General features: G+C 41.3%; 2 protein-coding genes across 2 annotated transcripts; one reads left to right on the plus strand and one right to left on the minus strand.

Moving 5' to 3' along the window:
• Positions 1 to 278: 278 nt before the first annotated feature.
• Positions 279 to 4,651, minus strand: LOC139455810 (peritrophin-48-like). The gene is made up of 4 exons (XM_071237358.1): positions 4,541 to 4,651; positions 3,410 to 3,557; positions 1,175 to 1,320; positions 279 to 407 (listed from the first exon to the last, which is right to left on the minus strand). The coding sequence occupies exons 1-4, from the start codon at positions 4,575 to 4,577 to the stop codon at positions 334 to 336; spliced, it is 405 nt and encodes a 134-aa protein (XP_071093459.1). The 5' UTR covers positions 4,578 to 4,651; the 3' UTR covers positions 279 to 333.
• Positions 4,652 to 8,925: 4,274 nt separating this feature from the next.
• On the plus strand, positions 8,926 to 16,901 carry LOC139455811 (uncharacterized). The gene is made up of 4 exons (XM_071237359.1): positions 8,926 to 9,018; positions 10,803 to 10,953; positions 15,487 to 15,632; positions 16,771 to 16,901. The coding sequence occupies exons 1-4, from the start codon at positions 8,967 to 8,969 to the stop codon at positions 16,857 to 16,859; spliced, it is 438 nt and encodes a 145-aa protein (XP_071093460.1). The 5' UTR covers positions 8,926 to 8,966; the 3' UTR covers positions 16,860 to 16,901.
• The last annotated feature ends 10,397 nt before the right edge of the window (positions 16,902 to 27,298 follow it).

The raw sequence follows: 27,298 nt of genomic DNA on the forward strand, positions 1-27,298 counted from the left end.
CTCGTCATAGAACTACACGCTAGTCATAGTACTACACGCTCGTCATAGTACCCCAGGCTCGTCATAGAACTACACGCTAGTCATAGTACTACACGCTCGTCATAGTACTCCAGGCTCGTCATAGAACTACACGCTAGTCATAGTACTACACGCTCGTCATAGTACTCCAGGCTCGTCATAGAACTACACGCTAGTCATAGTACTACACGCTCGTCATACGTGTGCTCAGTATGGTCCTCCACTGTACTTTGCACTTTCTGACCCTGCATCAAAATGGGTTATGCTTTTGAGCTGGTTTTATTTCTGTCAAAGGTTTACAATTTCCCTGTCAGTTCAGGCTGTGCCACATGGAGGCGGGACGTTGAAGGGCCAGTTGCACAATTGTTTTTCAAAGTCGAACACAAGACCTGAAAAAAGATTGTTACCAGTAGTACTACCTTACAATACAGGGGAGACTTGTTTTGTCTATATGAGTTGGAAATACCATCATCAGATTAGTTTTACCCGATTGCTTACCAAGCTGTAGAAGAGAAACACTCGGCTCTGAGTGAGTGAGTGAGTGAGTGAGTGAGCGGGTGGGTGGGTGGGTTGGTGGTATTGTTGGTGAGTGAGTGAGTGAGCGAGTGGGTGGGTTGGTGGTATTGTTGGTGAGTGAGTGGGTGAGTGAGTGGGTGGGTGGGTTGGTGGTATTGTCGGTGAGTGAGTGAGTGAATGAGTGAATGAGTGAATGAGTGAGTGAGTGAGTGAGTGAGTGAATGGCTGGGTTGGTGGTATTGTTGGTGAGTGAGTGAGTGAGTGAGTGGGTGGGTGGGTTGGTGGTATTGTCGGTGAGTGAGTGCGTGAGTGAGTGAGTGAGTGAGTGAGTGAGTGAGTGAGTGAGTGAATGAATGAATGAGTGTGAAATATCACGGCGGGGAACACCAGGAATGGGCTACACACATTGTACCCATGGGGATTCGTACCCGTATCTTCGACGCGGAGAGCGAACGCATTTACCACTAGGCTGACCTCTGTGTCAGGTATTACATTACTAATAAACACCAAATAAAACATAAAACATCTAAACACTATAGCCCTTTATACAATGCAAAACAGGAAAATTACTTTCATTTGAAATGCATGGATGAGTTCATCAATAAAATAAACATTAGTGATTTATTCCGCATAGACCTACCATCGGGACAGAAGCTGTTTCCCAAGAAGAAGCCGTTATGACAAGTGTAGTAGGATTTGCAGCCCTCATTGTAGTCGGGGTATCTGTTGTCGTCCAGGTTCTGGCAGTTTACCACATTTGTGCATGGCCAGTACCCTCCGGTAGGACTGATGGTAAAAAATATTTACTATTAGTGTTGTAGTGAGTGAGTGAGTTGGGTTTAACGCCGCTTTTAACGTTATTCCAGTTATATCACGGCGTGTCAGCTTAATGTGGGAGGAAAGCCCGAAGTAATGCAGGTCTCAGACTTTACCACTTCGGTGAAACCCACGAGCACGGTTATGGTGCTGACAAACCTAGAAACATAAACGGGGGAACCGTGATTCGAAACCCGAAATCCTAGGTTTCTGGCGTGCCCAAGGGACGCAACTCTGTACAACGAGTTGCGGTTCCTTAGACGACTGAGTTATCCGTGATACACTCCCCCCCCATATGCATTGTGTCCAATATGCAGCTGTGAGGACATTACAATGTGTTATCCAGTATTCCATGCTCTAAGACCACCTGTTGTTGAGTGGATGGAGCGTCTGCCGGGGGATCGGAAGGGCGAACTGGGATTCGAAGGTTTCTGGCGTGCAACCCTGCACAGCGAATCGCGGCGCCTTAGACGACTGGGCCACCCGTGCCCCCTAGTGTTGTAGTGAGTACGTAGTGTGTACTTCATTGTGAGCGATGTTCCAGACACAGAATGACTGTGAGGTGAGGTGAGGTGAGGTGAGGTGAGGTGAGGTGAGGTGGGGTTTGTAGCACTCAGGGTGCGTGCGTTCAAGATTATTTCAGATATAGTGCGTGCGTGCGTGCGTGCGTGCGTGAGTGTCATGCCGCAGTTTAACATGGATATACGACTCAGACACAGTTTACTGCCTTCGAGCTAACGAACTACCTTAATGTCGAGCGCCAGACAGGGTAACAACAAGTACCACACTTAAACGCCTGTCTGTGCCGCGACTGAGGATCGAGACACCCACCTTCCGCTATCCGGGTAGACCACGGAGGTGATCGTGGATTAACGTTAACGATTAACGTTTGTGTTTGTATAGAATGAAGCTCCTGTCTTCTACAAAATAGCATTTACTGATAAACCAGATGAAATAACTTTAAAATGTAGATGTATTTTGGTTTAAGCAGAAATACAACTATCGTCCTAGTTGATTTTAGTAAACTATGGTACTATGATGTAATTATGCAGCGCGCTGTATCTATATACTATCGCACCTCGTTGTGTCGAACTTGGATGTGTCGAATTTCCGGTTGTCTCGAACTCATATTCCGGTCCCTGCGAATTCCATTATTAGATATTATCATTTATTCTTTGATCTGAGAATTACCGGTTGTCTCGAACTTATTATCCAAATTAAGCATAATATTCCCCATATGACTCGAAACAGTATCAAAACACACAGCGATGACGGTAGGTTTGTTTCCATAGCCCCTCCGTGGTCACGTGAATAGAGCGTTTACCAGGACAGCGGCAGGTCGGTGGTCCCGACCCGGTCGCGTCATACCAAAATATGTTGAAATTTTGCCTGGCGCTAGCAATTAAGTGGATAAAACAAGGACTGGTCGGCTCAGAGTCAGTATACTGTGTCCGAGCTGGGTATCTATGTTAAAATGGGGCATGGTTTCTCTGTGGGCTGGTACTTTTAACCCGGACCAGTACAAGCAGCCACACACTTGCATGCGCATCGCTACAAAAGTGTAATAATTTTATAGCCAATGTACCCTCCCCTCCCCTGTTTACATAATTTCCTAATGCTAGTCATTAATCCTTCACCTAAATAAAAGAGACAAAACACTCTCCATATTCATAAGAAATGTCTGTCAAAAGCAGTGACGAATGTACGATTCCGACCATATCATGCGCATGTGTTTATGAATCGCTATCAAACGGTGATGATACCAGGTTTTCGCCAAAAGATGAGCCTATCCTGCCCCATCGGGGCAACCCATCACAAACACATGCAAAGTCAAGTCAATTGTTTACCTGAAAAAACATATTGTACAAATGTAAATATATGTCCTTGCGTGAGTCTCATGTTTATCATTTCTGCGCATTATTGTATACCACTGCGAATATTTTGCATTTTTTTTAGATATGTCTTGTTTCAGTTAAATAATCAATGTTATGGTTCATGGTTATGATCATAAAGATGATGTCAAAGATATTAATATTATGACTATTATCATATTACTTACGTCACACATCTTTGCTGGTTGGGATCAAAGATGTCAGTGCTGTTGCATCTGATCTCTACTGCCACTCCTTGTATGCAGCGCGTGTATGAGAAGCAGGTGTACTCGTAGATCCCATCTGGCTCACCGGTGCAGTCCAATGCCGTTGCCGCTGAAATATAAATGTGGGTATTGCTGTCAAAATGTAACCTAAACGTGAACAATCGAGGTAGAATAGGTCTTCGGCAACCCATGCTTGCCGTATAAGGCGACTATGCTTGTCGTAAGAGGTGACTAACGGGATCGGGAGGTCAGGCTCGCTAACTTGGTTGATGCATGTCATCGTATCCCAATTGCCCGGATCGATGCTCATGATGTCAATCACTGGATTGTCTGTTCCAGACGCGAGTATTTACAGACATATAGCTGGAATATTGCCGAGTGCGGCGTCAAACAACAAACAAATCTAAATGTACTCCATTGTGCCCCTTCGTCTATCATCACTATAACTATGTTCATCGGCTTCGCCAAAGTGAGACACGTAAAGAACATCTTTCATTTCGGCCTTTCCGTGTAATGTGTTTGCAAACCCTGAATTTTAAAAAAAGCAAGCTGAATACCGCGACACCGATGATCCACAACATCGAATTGTGTAAGACCTCAAATGGACCACTAATTTTAGTTCGTTATAACCGTAGTTCGTTATAAGCATATATACAACATCTATACAGTAAATGGCCGGGACCAATAATAAAGATCTTTCGTTATAAGCGTGTTCGTTATAAACGTATTTTACTGTATTTCTATCGCTCCTAAAAGAAGATAAAATGAAATATGTCAAGGAATCTAAATTAAAGTAATTATCACGAGGAATGTCCGAGATCGTCATCTCCTGGAGATAATTGAGTGAGTTAGTGAGAGAGTAGGGTTTAACGCCGCTTTAGCAATATTCCAGCAATATCACGGCGGGGAACACCAGAAATGGGCTTCACACATTGTACCCTTGTCGGGAATCGAACCCGGGTCTTCGGCCTGACGAGCGAAGGCTTTAACCTGGACGCGACGTTAAACCCAAATTCACCTCACCTCACCTCACCTCACCTCACCTCACCTCACCTCACCTCACCTTAATTCAATGACTGAATCGTTGCTTACCTGCAAAAATTCCCAACAGAACCACCAAGAACAACATGTCGGGTCGCGGTGATATCTTTTCTGCAGACACAAACGTTACAACAGTCACATGAAAAAACCCATGGAAAGTGACAGATGGTTTATGCAATTAGATAAGTAAAGTAGTTGTCCTCGTGACTTCATATCTCAATGGTTTTCATTGGGTCTGCTGACATGTAGACTATCAAATAGCATGATTGCAGGAACTTACAGAATTGTTCCTTACATATAGGCAGGGGACATATGTACTGGTTTACGAGGCGACTTAACGGATCAGGTTTCCAAGGCCGGTGCCTTAGATGGTTGCATATCATTGTATCCAGACTGCCTGGATCGTTACTTATAACATCAATAACTGGATTGTCTTATTTGGACTCGATTTTTGTCAGGGCGCCGTCATAATTTTGCAGACTATTGCTGAGTCAGGCCGAAATCAATAAACAAACAAACAAATGAACGTCACACAACGCTTAACTTAATCAGAACAAACATCTGATGAAGACAGAATCCATTAAATGATTCTGCTGATGAATCGCAAAATTCATATGACGATCTTTGAAATCTAGGAGAAAGAGTATGCGCGTTTTTACTTCAAAAGTTATGAAATGTAGACACCAAAGGTTGGCCCTGCTGGAATACTGTTCGACATAAAGCTATGGTTGACTATTGGAAAGTCATACCCCATTCCTTACAGGCTTGAGTTTTGTGGATACATTTTTGTGTCACTCTGAATATTTATGCATGAGTCCCAAAAAGAAACGGATGAGACTGGGGAGTGGCTATTTGACCATTATTGAACGATATCAGATCATCGATATACCTTTAGCTTACATTAAAATTCTTGGAGAAATTTCTTTGTTTTGATTTTGCCAATCAGTGCAGAAATTCTGACTCAGAAATTTAGAAAATCTAGATGCAAAGAAATACACATGGTGGAAGAAAAAGCCTAGACTAGCTAGACTTGACTTCCTTTTGGTGTCACAAGACATTGCAAATATAACTACTGATTCTACAATTATACCAGGATACAAATCTGATCACTCTGCAATAATAGCGACTTTTTCAAATACACTTAGAAAAGAAAGAGGTAGGGGCTACTGGAAGTTGCATACATCTTTACTGTTTAACAATGAATATATACAAATAGTGAAAGATACACTAAAAGAAACAAAGCTAGAATATTCAAACAGTAAAATTTCAGATTATAAGTTAATCAAAGCGGTCAGACTTGTCTAATTATAAAATACTTTTTGAAAGATTAAAAGAAGAAGAATCAAGGGGGAATACAAATAAGAAACAGAATCCAGTGGTACGAGGAAGGAGAAAAACAATCAAAATGTCTTTGTCATCTTGAAAACAGGAACTATACCAATAAACTAATTAACAGTATTATAACTGAAAAGGGGGAGTTAATAACCCATGGACAATCCATCTTAACTGAACAAAGAATTTGTTTATGAGAAACTATACTCTTCAAGTGGAGAAATAACTAATGAATCCAAAAGTTTATTACACGAACTTAACACGCCAAAACTTAGTTAATCACAGTTTGATTATTTAGAAAACACGATTAACATGAATGAAAGAACAAAGGCCGTAAAATCTATGAAAAATAACTAAAGCCCAGGTATTGATGGATTCCCTGTTGAGTTTTTCAATTTTTTCTGGAAAGATCTTGGAATATGGGTATACAGATATATTACAGAAACATTTAGAAATAACACTTTAAGTCTAACACTGAATAGAGGTGTCATTACCTGTATACCCAAGGGCACTACAGATAAACAACTACTCAAAAACTGGCGACCAATTTCTCTCTTAAATTCATTGTATAAAATTTTGAGTACATGTATTGCAAACAGAATTAAAGCAACACTTAATACTCTCGTACACTGAAACCAAACTGGCTTTATCCAGATGTACTAGCGAAAACATACTACTACATGATATTTTGTTTGAAACAAAATTAGAAACTAAGCCTGGTTTACTATTACTTATAGACTTTGAAAAAGCTTTTGATACTGTTTCAAAACAATTTACCATGTTGACACTGGAAAGGTTTGGCTTTGGGCCTAATATAAGAAAATGTATACACATACTTATAAATAACGCTTCATCTTGCATCATACAAAATGGACATCTATCTAAATTCTTCTGTAACGAAAGGGGATGTAGACAAGGACACCCATTGTCTCCATATCTATTCCGGCTCGTTGCTGAAACGTTTGGAACAATGATTCGTGATAATAATGCAATAAAAGGTATCAAACTGAATAATGTGGAACATAAACTTTGACAATATGCTCATGATACTGAAATATTTCTAGATGGGACTGATGATAGTTTAAATATTGCGACTGACACCCACAATGATTTTTATAAAATGTCAGGATTAAAAATTAATATTGATAAAACAAAAGCAATCTGGATAGGTTCAATGCTGTCATATCAAATTATGTCAGGATCTGAAACTAGACTGGCACAATGGGGACTTTGAAATATTGGGAATAAAACTTAATTCGAACTTAAAAATCTGGGGGTAATCATCACAAAGAGGAGATTTGAAATTAATAATCAAATTTTAGGGAATTGGAGGAAAAGAAATATAATTTGATAGGTAAAATTGCTGTTGTCAAAACCTTGGCCCTGTCAACCTTAGTACATATATTTTCCTCTCTTCCAAACCCTCCAAGTGAATTTATTGATGAACAAAACAAAATATTGTACAGATTCATCTGGAATGATAAAAAGGACAAAATAAAACGAACAACTTTAATTAGAAAATATGACGAAGGCGGACTGAGAATGAAAGAGGTAAGGTCCTTTATAATTTCTCTAAAACTGTCAGTTCTAAAACAGTTGAAGGTTGTTATTGTCAACAGGAGAGAAATCACTTGACTAACAGGTTAATTGCAGTATGGTGATTTTTGACAGCATGAAGCATTGGAATTTACATCACAACCTGTCAAGTCCGGGTTCCAATAACTGGACAACTTGGATGAGATGGTGTTCGTACAGGAACACATTAATGATAATAAATTCAGAGGACATCAAATATCCTTAACACCAGATGTAATATTTCTTCATGTACTCATGGTGTTCGTTTGCCCTTTGCTAAGTCTGGATAAAGCGGTCGCCAGATAGGACATTTAGTCTAAGGCGTCGTTGACGCTGAGCCATGCCAGGATCCGCTGAGTGTGTGTTCGAATCCCAGAATCTCTTTGTCCTCTTATGTGGTAAATGCCTGAGACCGGGTCACTTTGGGCTTTTCTTCAACAATGATACGTGACATTAATACGTTTAGAAAAAGGCTTTAATCAATACGTCTTCAAACTTAATAACTGGATATATTCACATGTGATTTAATACCATATTTAGAGGAAGACTGGGTCTGAAATAGTTGTACGGTACTTTTGGTTTGTTAAAAAGTACTGCGCTGTTGAATTATTATGTTATCGTGTTACGCTGCAATCGGCAATATTCCGGATATATCACGTAACTTTAGATATTAGCTGACTGCACGTCATATACCACGTCTTACGTCGTCGGGGTAAGATACAAGATAAAACTCAATTGAGAGCACTTTGTAAATTTAGAATACAAACAACTTCCTTGTCAATAAATATCGTAGAAACAAGGATAGTGATTTTGAAAATTATATATGTTCTAACTGTACCAACCAGGAGATTGAAGACGAGTTTCATATGTTCTTATGTGAAAAATATAAAACGTTGAGATGAAAGTTTCTACCTAATTTAGACATTACACACAAAGCCAATCAACTGATGATCAATTTGTTGAATTCGACCAATGAAGAAGTTATCAAATCTTTAGCAATGTATATGAAACATGTATTTAGACTAAGGTGAATATATTATACTATGTTCAAGATCATTTATTTTTATGTGTTTGTTAAAACTGAACTGTACTAGGGGCCTTATGGCCTTGCATACTGAATAAACTGTCTGTCTGTCTGTCTGTCTGCCTGTCTGTCTGCCTGTTAAGAAACACATAAAGAGTCAGGTCACAGACCCTGAAAACATGATGTACTGGGGACCTTGTCCTTCCCTGATTTCCCATTGCTGTCTTATTTGACCCTATCATGCCACAAAATATGCATACTCGCATATTCATAAATCACTAAACATTTGAGCATCATGATTTTAACAAATAATCTGTGAAATATAGAGGTTTAGAGCCTTGAGAGAAAACAAAATCCACCAGTTCACACTCAGGCATGATAGACTACGCGTTTCTGATACCATTCGGGGGAAGTTGCTTTTGCACAGTAGTGTATCTCATTATCGTGTCGCCTGGGTCAGTATTAACACCAAGAGGACATGTTCATTCAGTGCCTTATCTACAGCTATTGTCTCAAGTACTTCTTATCTTCGTAGCAGGTCTCAAAATGCCACCGCAGTGGTACTTTATTGTTGCTGTCTTTTTTGGCTTCACTGCAGGTAAGACGACGCCTTCCTAAACACGACTGACGGTTCTCATATACCATTGTGAAACTACAGGTCATTTGTGGGGCGGTAGCCTGGTGGTTAAAGCGTTCGCTCGTCACGTCGAAGACCCGGGTTCGATTCCCGACATGGGTACAATGTGTGAAGCCCATTTCTTGTGTCCCCTTCCGTGATATTGCTGGAATATTGCTAAGAGCGGCGTAAAACCATACACACAAACACACTCATTTGTACATCGTTATACGGAGTTGCGTCCCTTAGGCATGCCAGAAAGCTATGATCGTGGGTTCGAATCCCATATTTGCTCTGATTATGTTTCTAGGTTTGTCAACACCATACACGTGCCCGTGTGTTTCACCAAAGTGGTAAACATCATATTGTCTTAACCGTGAAGCAGCAAGGCCTTGGTATAACCAAGTCACTATATATCATGATGTAAGGGGGCACGGTCGTCTAAGGCGCCGCGATTCGCTGTGCAGAGTTGAGTCCTTTGGGCACGCCTGAAACCTATGATTGTGGGCTCGAATCCCGGTTCGCCCCGATTATGTTTCTAGGTTTGTTAGCACCATACCCGTGCTCGTGGGTTTCACCGAAGTGGTAAACGTCTGAGACCTGCATCACTTCGGGCTTTCTTCCCACATTAAGCTGACACGCCATGATATAACTGGAATACTGTTAAAAGCGGCGTTAAACTTAACTCACTCATGGTGTAAGTCGTGAGTGAATGATTCCGGTTTGACACAAGTTATTTCAGTGAGGCGTATGAATCACTGTCAGCGCCATGCTTGGTTTTGACACAGGGGTCCTCCCATGGCACGACCCAGAACATGTAGAGGCGTAATGGAAAATTATGATTATAAAAACAATTGGAATAGGTCAGAAAACAGTCCCAGGCGTATCCAGGCAAAGAAACCTGGGTGCCGTTGTGCAAAACAACCTTAGCACTACGACAGTCGTAAGTATATGTTAAGGTATGGGAGTTACGATCAACTTAGCGCTAATATCGCTTTGTACAATGGATCACATGCCTTCTTTTCATGCCAATTAAATCGTTCATGTTTTACTAGCTTTTGTCCCTTTTGACATTTATATGATTGGCAATGACATGGCAAATATGCGGACCTCGCTTTCGAAAAGTCACGTTTGACATCTCCCCATTGGACCCGTGAAGATCCGGGGTAGAATAAGTCTTCAGCAACCCATGCTTGCCGTAAAAGGTGACTATGCTTGTCGTAAAAGGCGACTAACGGGATCGGGTGGTCAGGCTCGCTGACTTGGTTGATGCATGTCATCGATCCCAATTGCATGGATCGATGCTTATGACATTAATCACTGAATTGTCTGGTCCAGACTCGATTATTTACAGACCGCCGTCATATAGCTGGATTATTGCTGAGTGCGGCGTTAAACAACCAACCAACCAACCAACCATCTCCCCATTGTTCTCGGTGCCTCAGGGTTGGTACCTCGAAATCTCTTGTCTGACATTGGGAGAGTACCCGGGTTTACAGCCTTTCTGACAATCTGGGTAATGCAGAAGGCTGCAGCGTTGGGAGGCCTCACATTCTCCGAAAAGTTCTGGGTGGGTTTGACCAGGCAGCGCTTCCCGGGAGATGTCCCATTCTCTGTCGGGCTGCGTGTAGAGGGGGCAAGGGCCCTGAGCTCATGATGAGCCAAACCAGCCTGACTGTGCCAGGATCACCCAAACCCTCTTTGCTGCATTTTTTAAATATTAATCTGTACATAATAATACCTAATATACATTTTCTTTCTTGTAGTTGTAGTGTTTGGCCTTGACTGTACTGGCAAGCCCAACGGAATCTATGAGTACTCCTGTTTCTACTATCTGGTGTGTTTGCGGGGTGTGGCTGTTAGGATACGGTGCAATAGTACTGAAGTATTTGACCCCGACCACCAGCGCTGCGTTCGGTATGTGATCTGATCATTTGATGTAATAAATGTATTACTTTCAGAAAAAAAAATTTCTGTTTCTAATGGCACTTTTAGTATACATGTTGATATCTTAACTAAAACTTAACAAAACCAGAAACAAGTGTATATGTTTATATTGTTATATTTAACGCCGCACTCAGCACTATTCCAGCTATATGACGGAGGTCTGTAAATAATCGAGTCTGGACCAGACAATCCAGTGATTAATGTCATGAGCATCGATACGATGACATGCTTCAACAAAGTCAGCGAGCCTGACCACCCGATCCCGTTAGTCGCCTCTTACGACAAGCATAGTCGCTGTTTACGGCAAGCATTGGTTGCTAAAGACCTATTCTACCCCGGATCTTCACGGGTCACAAGTGTATATGAATATCGGATAACGTGCATTTTAGAAACACAAACAAAAGTGGATAACATATATTCAGTGAACGATAAACGACAATATTTTTGTCGACTAACATCCGCGCCAGTGACGTGTACCAGTTGTATAATAATCAGTAATAGTCGATAAAAGGTACATGCAGTGAGTGAGTGAGTTGGGTTTAACGCCGCCTTGAACAGTATTCCAGTAATATCACGGCATGTCAGCTTAATGTGGGAGGAAAGACCGAAGTGATGCAGGTCTAAGACGTTTACCACTTCTGTGAAACCCACGAGCACGGGTATGGTGCTGACAAACCTATAAACATAATTGTGGCGAACCGTGATTCGAAACCAGAAATCATAGGTTTCTGCCATGCCCAAGGAACGCAACTCTGAACTCTGTACAACGAGTTGCGGTGCCTTAGACGACTGAGGCATCTGTGATACCCCCTATATGCATTGTGTCCAATATGCAGCTGTGAGGACATTACAATGTGTTATCCAGTATTCCATGCTCTAAGACCGCCTGTTGTCTAGTGGATGGAGCGTCTGCAGGGGGATCAGAAGGACGATGATTCGGTCCCCTGGGCACGTCATACCCAAAGACGTAAAAAGATGGTTCTTATTTTGTTGATGCCCTTGGTGGTGCTCGGCATTAGGGAGATAAAGGTGGTGAACTCTGAGTTAGTATACTGTGTCTGAGTGGGATATCAATGTTAAAGTGCGGCATGGTATCTCAGTGGACTAGCGCCATAAAACCTGCAAAACTCCGGACTAGTACAAACACCCTGGCATACACCTGTGAATTGCAGGTCGCTATATTATAAGTACCCTAATGTAGAGAGTGACGTTGAACCCCATCGTCATCATTTGTCTCTTTAGTATGGATTGGCGTGATCCTGGGAAGATGCATGAGTTACCAGCGAGCTTTATGTGGAAATTACTCACGAACATTTCTATTCTAAACACATTAACGTTGGTGTATTGTGTATACGGTGAGGTTACATAACGGCTTGGTTGTCTCACTAGTTCTAAGTCATTATCTGTTGTCACGATAATTTCCTTTGTAAGTCTTATCAGCCATAACGTCCATGAGGTACCCTGGGTTACGAAGAGTGTTATGAAAGTCATAGCTGTGAGAGAACGCGGCTCTTGGAGCCATATGTTGTAAAACGCAGATAGTAACACTGAATGATAACGTTATTCACAAAAATATATATTTGTTTTTTTCACTTTGGTAAATTGGTGATTTTCTCAGCAGATTGAATACATTTTTTGTTAGTATAAATGATTATTCCCTTTAAGAAGCTTTTCCTTGAGACAGTCATGTAATCTGTTTGGTTTTGATCGACACGTCTTGCAAGGAAAAGTAGTATCCCGAGTTTGTTTCAACAAGAACTATTCAATTTGTTAACTTTGATTATGTCTCTTTAACACCACTCATTCCTGAAACGGTTTGAAAAAAGTAATCTGTGGCTGGGTAATTTTGTGTAAAACGAGATTGGTTTTAAATAAAGAGGTGAGGTGAAATGGGGTTTAAGGTCGCGTCCAAGATTATTGCACTTATATAGCGACGTGCATGCACGTGTGTGTGTGTGTGTGGCTGCTTGTACTAGTCCGGACTTTATAGTGCTAGCTCATTGAGATACCATGTCGCAGTTTAACGTACCCCACTCAGAATACTGACTCCGAGCCGATCTGTCCTTGTTTTAGCCCCTTAATGCCGGGCGCCAGACAGGCTAACAACAAGTACCATCTTTTAACGTCTTTTGATACGACGCGGCCCGGGAACGAACCCCGGACCTTCCGCTCTCCGGGCGGACGCTCTACCACTAGACCACGGAGGCCGTCGATTCAATAAAGGCTGTAGTAATTAGATGTATCTGCAACCATAAATGTTCAATGTTCAATGTTCAATTTGTGTGGATTTTCAAACATAAGATGGCTAACCTACCTATCAGCTGCAGCAGTTGCGTATTATGCGAATTTCTATTTTGAACTTTTAAGTTTTAAATCAAATTCTATTTTTAAAAATTAAACCATGTAGAAGTATTCTTTTGTTGCTGACTAAGCGCCAGTACAGTTTATTTCTGAGATATCACTAAATGCGATAAAATCAACTAAGAGGTATAATTTCTTTTGCTCTTTTTTTTTACCTACGATATTCATTTGAAACAGTCAATTTGTATGGGTTTGTTTTTTGTTGTTTTTTGTTGTTTAATGTCACACTCAGCAATATCCCAGCTATAAGATGGTGCCAGTTGGTGTAATCATTGCAAAGCCAAACTCGGACTGGTTGAACTCTGGAGCTGGTTAAACCTTTCCTGTACTTAATTAGATGGAGCTGATATTGATGTCCTGACATTATGTAGAACACATTGGGCGATTTAAAATTCACGTTTTGTTTCGTTAAAAACTCTGATTCTGATACAGTATCTATGACTGTCCTTTGTGTTTGGATATTGTCCTTGTCGAGACTGCACCACCATATTTGCTGACTAGTTGAATTGCAAAAATGACTTGGTAGCCTGGTCACTTAAATCATGTCCTCACGAGAAACAGTAGTTATTCTTGACCAAAAGCAACAACCATTTAGATAAATATATCCCTTTGTAAAACAATAATGCAAGTGTCATCTAAAGTTTTCTAAGAACGCAATACGTGGAATCTGTTTCATATTTAGATATTTAGATGTACGCATAAATATTCAGAATGACAACAAACTCTCCAAGTAGTGACTTCATCTTTTCCATTGTCGAGTTCACAGAATTGCTAGAAAAACTGGTTAAATTGACATGTTTGTACTCACAACTTCAAGAGGAACGGTTTTTTTTCAATTACTAAGATTGTTGATGATGAACAAAAGAAACGTTACGATGCTAAGATGTGGACATCTTTGGTCCACACTCTGAATAGTGTTACAGAACGGTTGAGAATCAATCGCCCAAACGAAAACCAAATCAATTTGCTGGGTAGTGCTCTGGTAGACATATCAGTGGAACTTGAGTTAAGTGAGACGTTTGATGCACTTGCAGGATGCCAACCTACAACAATTGGTACATAAGGAATGATGTATTGGCATTCACACTCAAACCGTTGGACAGTGACAAACAACATGCTAGTGTTAACGCTGCAATAGGGAGCATTATTAGCCCAGTCAGTGATGCATTATTAGCCAAGTTGCAAGTCAATGCGGCACCTGTAGGTATATCAAATGTAGCCAAGTCAAGACAGATCTGGAGAATTTGGAAGGAAACATCACTGGACAGTGTTACATTGACCTATCTCTGTACCCTGTTGTACTACCGGACCCTGTTTCAGCAAGATAACACAAGGCCCCATTCGACATCTTGCCATGACCAGCTCAGTCACCAGACTTGTCAGCTATAGAACACCTTTACCGTCAGGTGTGACCACGACCAGGTAGCCCTTATTACAAGGATCAGTTAGTACAGGCCCTCCTAGAAGAATGGCGTCAAATCCTATTTCTTTTGCATATCTTGACCATCGTCGAGTTGAGCTATGCGTTGATGCTCATAGTGGGCATACACGATATTGACTGACAACTGTAACATTCTGAAGGATTATGTGCTGATTTCAGTCTTCATGATTGTTCGATGACTGAACAACTGTCCCCATCCTCCATACTGTGGACATTACACTATCATGTTTGTTCTCATTCACGCATAACTTGAAATGATGTTCTTAATGCATGCCTATTAACAATGTAAGTGTCTTTTTTTAAATTGGTCCTGTTCTGTTGGTAAACTTTTTTTTGCTCATTAGTGTCCGTTATTGCAATAAAGTATTTGTATTTATATATTTGTTTATGGTGTATTTGTTTTTCCAAGTAAGAATAAATGATGGTTGATGGGCATTTCACATCACAGTCAACAACTGTTTCATTCGTATCACAAGTCGATAACCTTGTCCAATGATACAACACAGTGACTTGCATGACATGGCATCTTGAAATGGAAGCTTTGAAATGATTATAAATTGTCATGCTCATGTCTCTGTGTCAAGAATATGACTTTGCCAAAGATGACAGAACCTGTTCGTCTGTACGTTGATATACACAGTGCCAATCCAAACTGCTTTCTCCTGCTAACAATAGTTGTATTAATTTTTTACATCTTTTAGTCCGGGCGCTGGCTATTGGCCGTGCACGGATGTGAAGAACTGCGACAAGTTGGCCAACAACAGGTACCCTGACTTCAAGACTGGCTGCCACACATACTACACGTGTCACAACGGCTACTACTACGGGCACAACTTCTGCCCCGAAGGTAACCACCCTTAACAGATAAATTAAAGAGCTCACCTGGGCCACACATAACAAAGCAGCCTTGGTTAAGGTAAATCGATTTTTTAAGGTTGACAGACCCGTGTGCGATGCAACCTTAAGCCCATCAGCATATTTAGAGATATATCAGGTATTAATTCTGTAGATTAAAAGTTTTCATTTTCAATATTTTAAAATATGCGGTATAAAAACGGCTCAATTGTTGAATAGTGAGTGAGTATGGTTTTACGCCGCTTTTAGCAATATTCCAGCAATATCACGGCGGGGGTCACCAGAAATGGGTTTCACACACACACACACACACACACACACACACACACACACACACACACACACACACACACACACACACACACACACACATATATATATATATATTCATGATTATTTTTTACCCTGGCCCCAGTCGCCCCTGGATGGCTGCGAATTTAGGCCTATTTAGGCTTAAATTAGTAGCCAAGTCAATTCAAACCCATGTGCCAGAGGAAGTTGCTAAACAGAGACGGAGACGTCACTTCAAAATAGAAACTTCAATTACGCCTGAATCAAGGATGTTTAATACTTTGGAATAAAGACGATCCGCGACTCTGTCTGCCTTTAATTTGACTATGTTTCACTCTGGCCCTTTGGTGGATACTTTTATCACATATGATCAGTCAAACTCTACTCAAGGGTCATAACTGAAATTCTTTCGGTTGAAGTATTATTTTTTTGAACGATACCCGTCGCGTGATAATTGCTGCGGAGGAATATTGCAGTTGTTGATTCAACGGTTTTTGAATGAATGAATGGCTGTTGATGAAAGCTTGACGTGAGAGGAAGGCTCGAAGTGATGCAGATGGTAGGGTATTAGGGTATGCTTCTGATGAACCAAGGACAATGCGGACCTCCGCGAATCTTTTTTTATAAGTTCCACAGATGTCAATGATGTACAGTTAACTACGGTTATAACGAACTAAAAGAGACCACTAATTGTAGTTCGTAATAACCGTAGTTCGTTATAAGCATATATGCAGCATATATACAAGAAATGGCTGGGACTAAAAAATAAGTTCATTTTATCCGTCAGTTCGTTATAAGCGTGTTCGTTATAAACGTAGTTTACTGTATTTTCATTTCAGGTTTAGTGTACGACCCGGACGGGCAGGTCTGTAACTGGCCTGCTAATGTGAGTCCTCCGTGTGGCACCAATGGACACATTGTTGGCTGACTGTGTATTTTACGTGCTTGATCAGTATCACGGGAATAAAGCGTTTCAGTCATATTCAAATATGATGGCGGTCTGTATACAATTCTGGACCAGACATTACAGTGATTACTATCACTAGCAACGGTCCATACCATGACTCGCAATCAACCGAACCTGACCATCCAATGCATTTATCGCCTATTACGACCAGTAAAAGTTCGCGGGGTCACATTTTAACCAGGACGTGGTATTGAGTGAGTGAATGTGGGTAAAGTGCACAGTCATCACTTTTCCATTCATCAGGACGGCCTGAAAATAAAGCAGCCAAAAGCAGACGGACAACCGACTGATGGCGTTAGCAACGTCTCACAATATATTGGCCTCGATATGAGCCAAATGACAGAACCTGAGCTGTCAATAAGCATGGGCTACTGGGGACCAGGGTCCACTTGCACGAAGCGATCTTAGCGCGACAATTAACTCATAAGATCGCGATCTTAAATCCAAGCCGTTTTACAATCGCGCTAAGATCGGTTTGTGCAAGTGGAATAGGACAATTGTATGGTGATTGTAAAATTGATTGTAGCAGCCTAAGATCGATTGTAACTTAGATTGTTCTGTGCAAGTGGGCCCAGTTCTACTCCGCAAGCTCATGACCATTCTGTCAAAGATACACAAATACTAGTATAAAATACAAACGCCCTGTTATCTGCTCGAGGAGACGTCTGAAATCTAACCCAACCCAAGCGCCCAATTGTTGACATAAATATTTAATATAAATATCTTACCGAAACAAAACTCCGGTATAGACTAGGTACCCAGCACCTGTTCTTGCTGCACGGTGACGAGACCCCTCTACGGCGTGACTTGTTGCTAGTAATATCACTTACTAGTTTGTTTTGTCACTCGACTATTGACAGGCCGCCGAGTGGTGTTTAACAACAAAATGAGTGAGTGAGTTGGGTTTAACGCCGCTTTTAAAAGTATTCCAGTTACATCACGGCGTGTCAGCTTAATGTAGGAGGAACGCCCAAAGTGATGCAGGTCTCAGACGTTTACCACTTCGGTGAAACCCACGAGCACGGGTATGGTGCTGACAAACCTAGAAACATAATCGGGGTTGACCGGGATTCGAACCCACAATCAAAGGTTTCTGGCGTGCCTGAGGAACGCAACTCAGCACAAAGGCGCCTTAAACGACTGGGCCACCCGTGCCCCCTAACAACAAAATGAAACAAAAGGAACATTATTTCTTGGTATCTTAGGACATTATCTTTACTTTAGCTAACTAACACATCTCCCGTGAAGATCCTGGTGTTAGGTGTCGATTTCCAAATTGAAACTATAAGTTCATTAATCTGTACGTAAAAGAATTCAGTTTGAAACCAACAAACAACAATGGTTTACAATTAACAATTGTATTATAAATTAACTAGGAATACAAATCAATGAAAATTACTGCAGTGCTTTTCCAATGGCAGTCAACCATAGAGTGGCAGTACAAAATTCAATGGATTTGCAATTACAGTGACATTATAAAATACAACAGCAATGGTTAGCAAAAAAATCTATGATAAGAAAATTCACTTCCCAGCAACAGTGGAGAAGCTTCCAAAATAGGCCTAGGCTATTGTGTGATCTTCACACAAGCGCTGGTCTTGATGTAATGTGAGACGAGAGAGGCACGCACTTGTGCCCTTATATAGATTAAAAATCCCCAAGAAGCTTCTGTACAGTGCTGGATTAGTCTTGCTGTTCTAGAACATTATAAACTGCACTTGACTCCAAAGAGAATCTAATTACTAGTATAGTAACTTCCACACCACTGCTCATATAGATTGTGCAACATTCTTGACAACTAATTATTGTCAAAGCACAATGCTATGAACTTGTACTGAATCTCAGTAGAAACAATGTAATACAATTACAACATTGTTTAAAACTAAATTACACTGCCACACAACACGGGTTACTGTTGGTTTTTAACAACCCATGCTTTTCGTAAGAGGAGACTCGGGGATCAGGTGGTCAGCCTCGCTGATTTGGTTGATACATGTCATGGTATCCCAAACGAGCAAATCGATCCTCATGATGTCACACACTGAATTGTCTGATCTAGACTCGATTATTTCAAGACAGCCACCATATAGCTGCAATATTGCGGCATGAAAAAACAAACAAACAAACAAATAAATTACACATAAAATAGAGTACTTAATTCGTTTTATTAACTGAGTAAAATATACAATACATGAACATGCACATGTACAATACAAAAAACTTACTTACGTGCCTTTCAAAAATGCATGCGTAATAATTTCCATATTTTTCACGTTGCCATGAATCAATTCGTGTATATGTCTTGAAATTCCAACCTGCTCACACCTGCTTTTGACCTGAATCTTTACAAAAACAACATTCAAGATATGTAGACATGAGTGACCGCGTAAATGTACAGATCTAATCTGTAAAAAGTATCTGTAAAAGAGCATGTGGAGATTGTGTTTAGTTCAAGGAACGTTTAGCAAAACGTTTCATAATAATTACAGTATTTACAGAATCAAAGCAATCCTCAAAATCCATCAGATCTAAAAAAATTCAAGATACCATCACCATCAAAGGGCATCCGTTGCAATGGAAGGTAGTGCAAGACCATCCACCATGGCCCATCATGTATTGTATCATATCAGATATGGGGGCATGGGTGGCCCAGTTTTCTAAGGCGCCACGATTCGCTGTGCAGAGTTACGTCCCTTGGGCACACCAGAAAGATATGATTGTGGTTTCGAATCCTGATTCGCCCCGATTATGTTTCTAGGTTTTTCAGCACCATACCCGTGTTCGTGGGTTTCACCGAAATGGTAAATGTCTAAGACTTGCATCACTTCGGGCTTTCCTCCAACATGAAGCTGACACGTCGTGATATGACTGGAAAACTTTTAAAATCGGCGTTAAACCCAGCTCACTCACTCACTCACATCAGATTTCATTCTATCAGTCAGCAAAAAAGAGGAAACCAACTATTTGCAGTGGTACTCAAAATGTTTCTCTCACCTATGTACCGTGAGCACTCAGCACTATTCCAGCTATTTGACGGCGGTCTGTAAATAATCGAGTCTGGACCAGACGATCCAGTGATTGACATAATGAGCATCGGTCCACGCAATTGGGATACGATGACATTCATCAACCAAGTCGGCGAGCCTGACCACCCAATCCCGTTTGTCGCCTCTTACGACAAGCATGGGTTGCAGAAGACCTATTCTGGTCCGGATCTTCACGGGTAAAAAAACAATGATTACAGAAAGGCGGAATGACAAAAAAACTCATTCAGTCAAGCTCAGTCCGTTGCAAAGAGGCACACAACTGGTGAAAATACACACTAAAAACAAAATAGCATTTCGTTCCGCGTTTCTAATATTATATTTCGATAAGTAACAAGTGAGATGAATGTGATTCAGTGTGTGAGTGTTTAGCTTTGGACAGTATTTCAGTAATATCACGTGTGTCAGCTTGATGTGACGGGAAGGTACGCAGTGGTGTATTTTCTCAGTCTTTTGGTGAAATCCATTGGTATGGGTAAGACAAACCTAGGAACATCTTCAGGCCGAATCTTGGATAAGAACATCCGACCACAGGTTCTGGCAGGCTAGGCCTAAGGTACGCAACTCTACACAGAGAATTGGGTCGCCTTTGACAACTGAGACCAACGTTACAAGATATTTGTTTTCGAATGGTTCCCATTTGCATTTTAGCATACAAACGACATAACTCAGAATAAAGGCTGTACTTCTGACATTTGGCTGGTCAAAATCTATGACTAAGACACCATTCAACTTTTACTGTCAGCGCATTTTGAATGTCAGCAATCTATTCCAATGCTATCGCATGCCCATGACCTTTAAAAGCCAGTTATCGTTCGAGAGTTTTGCGTGGTTAGCCGTTGACGACTTAAATACCATATGCGGATCGTGCGGTGTGTGATTGAACATGTGCTTTATGAACATGGACCGGAGGCCTATATTCTTCAGGAATAAAAAGATATATTAATATATTGGTGTGTGGCTGACGTAATGTTACTGTGGTAGACTTGTTCTTAACATATATATCTATTTTAGTCACCCCATTGCTATATTTTCGCATACGCTGGTTCTTTTGCCGTCAAGTGTCATAGAACCTCATTGACCCTGGCTAAGCAAAACACTATTATCCAAGTTGACACGTTCCCATGTGTTTATGTGCTGCCCCCAGTAAACCACATGTCGCATAACCTCCTAACAGCGATACATGTCTAATAAAATACAATATGGTGCGAAGTGTAAAGGATCTCAGATGGTCTGTTGAGACTAGTAATCTGGCATCCCCGAAACTATTGACACGCTGATTTTGACACAGTGGATCATGATAAGTTCACAGACAATAGAATGTCTATGTACTACAAATTCCCCTGATGGTATCTTGTGTTGTTTCTCTGAAACGAACATGGGTTAACGGTTGTATTGCTGTTTGTATTACAGAAAGTCCCTCTGTCCCAGTGATATTCTACAGAATGTCCCCCTGTCCCAGTGATATTCTACAGAATGTCCCCCTGTCCCAGTGATATTCTACAGAATGTCCCCCTGTCCCAGTGATATTCTACAGAATGTCCCTCTGTCCGAGTGATATTCTACAGAATGTCCCCCTGTCCCAGTGATATTCTACAGAATGTCCCCCTGTCCCAGTGATATTCTACAGAATGTCCCCCTGTCCCAGGGATAATGTATTGAATATCCCTCAGTCCCAGGGATATTCTGTAGAAAGTCTGTCTGTCCGAATGATAGTCAGGAGAAAGTCAATCTGTCCCAAGAATAGTTTGGAGAAAATCTATCTGTCCCAGGGATATTCTATCGGAAGTCCCTCTGTCCCAGGGATATTCTGTAGAAAGTCCCTCAGTCCCAGGGATATTCTATAGAAAGTCCCTCTGTCCCAGGGATAGTCTGTAGAAAGTCCCTCTGTCCCTGGGATATTCTGTAGAAAGTCCCTCTGTCCCAGGGATATTCTGTGGAAAGTCTATCTGTCCCTGGGATATTCTGTAGAAAGTCCCTCTGTCCCAGGGACATTCTGTAGAAAGTCCCTCTGTCCAAGGGATAGTCTGTAAAAAGTCCCTCTGTCCCAGGGATAGTCTGGAGAAAGTCCCTCTGTCCCAGGGATATTCTATAGAAAGTCCCTCTCTCCCAGGGATATTCTATAGAAAGTCCCTCTGTCCAAGAGATAGTATGGAGAAAGAATGTCTGTCCCAGGGATATTCTGAAGAATGTCCCTCTGTCACAGGGATATACTGTAGAAAGTCCCTCTGTCCCAGGGATAGTCTGGAGAAAGTCTACCTGGCCCAGGGATAGTAGAAAGTCCCTCTGTCCCAGTGATATTCTGTAGAAAGTCCCTCTGGCCCAGGGATATTCTGTGGAAAGTCCCTCTGTCCCAGGGACATTCTGTAGAAAGTCCCTCTGTCCCAGGGATAGTCTGTAAAAAGTCCCTCTGTCCCAGGGATATTCTGTTGAAAGTCCCTCTGTCCCTGGTATATTCTTTAGAATGTCCCTCTGTCCCAGGAATATTCTGTATAAAGTCTATTTGTCCCAGGGATATTCTGTAGAAAGTCTATCTGTCCCATGGATATTCTGTCGAAAGTCTATCTGTCCCCGGGATGTTCTGTAGAAAGTCCCTCTGTCCCAGGGATATTCTTATAAAAAATCTGTCCCTCTGTCCAGGATGCAGAAGTTGTGAGGATGAAGGGTTTGTTTTGGTCCGGATATGCAAAGCTGGGGGCTGTTGTAAGGGCTATCTTCAGCTTTTCGAATGCCTGTTGGTAGTTGTTGGACCTTTCGACGGACGTGTTTTTTTTCAAAAGGTTTTATAGAGGGGAGGCGAAATTTGCGAAATTTGTGATAATGCAAGACCAAATCTAAGAAATGAGACACGTCACGGACATTTTTAAAGGCTGGTATCTGTATTTTTGAAGATATGCCCCAAGTATTTACATTTACAGTGAGTCCTGCTTCTTTGATCTTTTGGAATACTGCCTTGAGGTGATTCAAATGTTCCAAAAACTAGTATGTACTTGATTTCTTTATTGCCTCTGAAATGGTTTGCAGAAATGCCATGCGAGCATTCTTGAGGTCGAAAGGGAGACGATTCCATCCAAAAAACACCATTTTGGTCGACTCTAGATAGAGTGGTATTTGCCAAAGGAGAGTGCCATTCAGAAGAAGTGGGGTGAATGATATTGGCTTCAAACATTTCTTGTATCTGTCTGAAAAATTCTTTCCCAATGGGTGCGTTTTGCCTATAAAGTCTAATCAGTCTGGTGTCGCCTGTTTCTATTTTGTCGTGATGTAAGTGAGTGTGTCTTAAGTCGACCAATCTGGGGCAAAAACTGATCTTGTGATTGGAGAAATGCATTTTACTGTTTACTTGGACTTTCGATATTTTTAAAATGCTTAATGATGTTCAGGGGTATTATTATGGTGCATGACTAGTCTAGGCGTTGGCGAGGGCGGCCGCCTCACCAATGACATTGAGTATCGCCTGTCTCCCGCCTAAAATTTTCACTTCAAACTCAAGTTCTACTGATCTGGTTAATGTAGCACTACATTACTCATCAAACCGTTGTGGTTGTGTTTAGGCGATTGATTCTCAACCATTTTGTAACACTATTCAGGGTTTGGTCCCAAAGTGTCCAACTTCCAGTTTGGTAACGTTTCTTTTTTCATCAGTTTACATCCAAAGTTATGCAAATTATGTCTATAATCCACAATCTAAGTAATTGAAAAGTACGTTCCTCCAGTAGATGATGTAAAAAATGTTTTTGAATTTATCATTTTATAAAATGATTTATTATACTGCTATTTTCATTGTTCTGTTCGGAAATCACCTACATCTGTACAGTTATTGTTTTAGTGAAGAGTGAAAAAATTGTAACGCAGTGAGTGAGTGAGTTATAGATTTAACGTCACTTCAGTTTTATCTCAGCCAATGTGTGATGGTTTTACGCCACTTTTAGCAATATTCCAGCAATATCACGTTGGGGAACACCAGAAAGGACCTTCACATGTCGTACCTATATGGTGAATCAAACGCTTTAACCAGTAGGCTATCCTACCGCCTCAAAACTGTAATAGGCAATATTACGCTACAAACGGTGGTAAATATATATCAGACTACAATCAGAGACTTCCCTTCAAAGGGCAAATAAAATCAACATAGCAACTTCGCAGATTTTAATACTTTATGACCTACTTAATCACAAATGCTTGACCAAAATTATATTTGAAAAACGAAAATAGCGTTAAAACAGACTAGAAAAACGACAGGCATAGAAGGGATTCCCCTAACTTGGTTCAAAACCAGTTCCCATTTTTTACAATCATGGCGACTGATAATACCTCCGTCACTTGTGACGCTGTAACGTAGATGCAGACTGACGTTGTCATTGCGTCGATGAAACGTAGCTGAAGACTGACGTTGTCATGGCATCAATGTAACGTAGCTGAAGACTGACGTTGTTGTGACATCGTTGCAAGGTAGGTGCAGACTGACGTTGTCGTGGCGTCGATGTAACGTAGCTGAAGACTGACGTTGTTGTGACGTCGTTGCAAGGTAGATGCAGACCGACGTTGTCGTGGCGTCGATGTAACGTAGCTGAAGACTGACGTTGCAAGGTAGATGAAGACTGACGTCGTCATGAGGTCGTTGTAACATGAAGTAGACTGACATTGTCATGGTGTCATTGTAAACGTAGATGTGGAGTGGCGTTGTCGTGGCGTCGTTGTGTAATACAAATTGTTCACATATACCCCAGGGGTCACCTCTTCCGAGTTTTCAGGCCGGTCTATAGTGAGCCCCTGGGGATTCCATCGAAAGACAGTCTCTCAGTATCCCAAGTATGTTTATCACAGCGACTGAACAGAATTCGGATGATGATGCTGTGTGATCGTGTCACGTTTAAATGGTTTGGTTTAGTGGTAAGTATGGTCCAAGCGTGATCTAAGACGTCAGTGGGATGTACTGTAATATTTCTGCAGCATTAAACAACATTCATTCACTGTGTTATTAGAAGGAAGTATGCACACACAATCTGCCATGCTGATCACTCACAGTGCCGCGTCAGCCCCCAGAACAGACCGCCTTACCAGATCACGTTTCACAGTTGAACACATCCAATGAATATCCATGACATTACCACCTTATAATTAACATGGCCGTGTATGTATCCATTACCATCGATCTCATCCCTATATAAAAATGTCCTCTTGTCTTCCTCAAGCCATCTTTCAATATGCTCAGGTCGTGTCTGTATTGTACTCATTCGGCTCGTTCTAATTCCAATGTATATCTCGGTCGGCACTATGCGGTATCCATACTAGAACTCATTTCATTACCGTCACAATCACACATGCAACCTGCGACAACTGTTAAACGCTTGTTAAAGAGTGTAGAAGATTTCTCTTCAAACGGAGGTGTATGCACAACTTAGGTTACACAAACAACATGTCATCAAGAACGATCATGTTGGACGAAGTTAGGGACCGGCCACTTGATATTCTGGGGAAAACATAAATCGTCATAGAAGATTCTGGTAAATATGATTTTTGCTCCAGACTGTTGGAAAAAAATGCTGCTACAAAAATTATATTAAAAATAATTCAAGCCCATAGATAAAAACATATCTGTTTTTTTGGATGTATCTGAAAATATTTAATATCGAAATTAATTCCCAGGCCTCCCGCTCTCCATAATATGAAATCATCGATCCCTTAAGTATTACTATGTAATTATGGCCACTCCATTACTGTCCGAAGTTTTAAGGAGGTAGCGGAAACTGCCGAGCGGACTTGATTATTTCGGACAGAGCACTTCAAACGATACACAAACCGGAAGGAGGAAATTTGTCACAATCCAGGTGAGATGGCCATTCGGCCGCTTGGCAACTGTTCTTGGATCTCAAGCAGAGGTTTTTACAGGGTGGAATAGCTTCCTCGAGGACTGTGCAGATTGAGAAGTACATGGTGCAGAGAAAGAAAATGGTGGCGTTGACATCGCAGCTACCTCCTGTATTGATAAGGGCAAAGTCCGCTGTAAAACCGGAACGGGCTTCTTCGACACTTGATTGGTTGAAGATGTTCGGGAAAACTGCTTCATTGTAAATTTCGTGGCATGGTTGAATTGCAGGTTGACATCTCTGGCCTGATGTCGACACCAGCAGTGCGTGTGACAGAAGAACGATGAAGACGAAGGTGGCTGCCATCTTTCTTTCGCAGCAGTTCCGATCTGCAACCCAGTTTGTGAGCTTGGACAGTTGAGGGGTGGTTTTATAGGGATCTAAATCCTGACATTTGTGTAAGTGCCCTGTAATTTACTTAATCTCACATGTTCGAACAATTTTCCATGAATCATTTGATAGTAATTACCCCTTAAGTGATGGAAGATTGACAGGAAACTATTAAATTTCACACTGGCCAAACAGAGTTGACGTTCTCGTTTGACGTTGAACGTCGCACGCAGGCATGTGCCAGCTTTATGACAGCGGTCTGTAAACAGTCAAGTCTTGACAACAACAAAAACAAACAGTGAGCATCAATTTGCGCAACTAGAATACGATGACGTGCATCAACCATGTTAGTGGAACCTACCAGCCGATCCTGTTAGTCGCCTCTTGCGACAAGCTCGGGCTGTTGAAGACCAAGTCTGACCGGGGTCGTCAGGGGGCAAACAGTTATAAGAAAGGTCAGGAGCGATAACGAATGTGACATACACAGTTCACCGTGAATGTCAAAATACCTTATCGCGTAAAACCCTATAGTTGGGTCAGTTTAAATTGTTTAAATGCAGGTGGCCAGTAAATTCCTGGCTCAGACCTACCGGATGGAAGCCCCCAGGCGTGACAGGTGGAAAGATTGACTTTTAAGGATGAGCGGATGGGGGAAATCCGATAACCAGGGCTAGTAGTGGTATATGCGTTACTGTCAATGTGCAAATTGTGATTCACTAAACAACTTATAAAATGCCTTAATATTTCAGTTATATTACAAATTGACTGAAATATCTAAACTAAACGTTATTAAGAAGTTCAAAAGGGCTTAAAACATCACAAGATGTTGTAAACTAACTGAAATACTTAGGTATTTTGTAATTTGCAACATTCTGTCATTTTACATTTTAACTGTAAAATATGCAAGTCTACGGTAACATAAACTTGTGAGAGTTTACAACGATAGTATAGCAATGACTGAACCCCAGATTTGGAATTATGAGAAATATGGGTACTTTCAAACTGAGGTCATTGTCATAACATGGAAGGGCACTCGTGAAGAGCAACCTCCTCGTGGTGAGTGCTGGGTAGCGCTAATAGCTCTTCCCCCGTGTGGAACCGGGGCAGAGTGTTTCCACAGCACCCCATTGCTTGTCGTATGAGGCGACAAAATTGG

The sequence above is a fragment of the Haliotis cracherodii genome, unplaced genomic scaffold (genome assembly GCF_022045235.1).
Source record: "Haliotis cracherodii isolate W230 unplaced genomic scaffold, xgHalCrac1.p SCAF_11, whole genome shotgun sequence".
Lineage (NCBI taxonomy): Eukaryota > Metazoa > Mollusca > Gastropoda > Lepetellida > Haliotidae > Haliotis > Haliotis cracherodii.

Coding starts and splice junctions, on each gene's coding strand:
- LOC139455810 (XM_071237358.1), bottom strand. CDS start 4,577: ATGTTGTTCTTGGTGGTTCTGTTGGGAATTTTTGCAG. Junction 1,321..3,409: donor AACCAGCAAAGATGTGTGAC/GTAAGTAATATG, acceptor TTTTACCATCAG/TCCTACCGGAGGGTACTGGC. Junction 408..1,174: donor AAACAGCTTCTGTCCCGATG/GTAGGTCTATGC, acceptor ATCTTTTTTCAG/GTCTTGTGTTCGACTTTGAA.
- LOC139455811 (XM_071237359.1), top strand. CDS start 8,967: ATGCCACCGCAGTGGTACTTTATTGTTGCTGTCTTTTTTGGCTTCACT. Junction 9,019..10,802: donor CTTTTTTGGCTTCACTGCAG/GTAAGACGACGC, acceptor TCTTTCTTGTAG/TTGTAGTGTTTGGCCTTGAC. Junction 15,633..16,770: donor GCACAACTTCTGCCCCGAAG/GTAACCACCCTT, acceptor TTTTCATTTCAG/GTTTAGTGTACGACCCGGAC.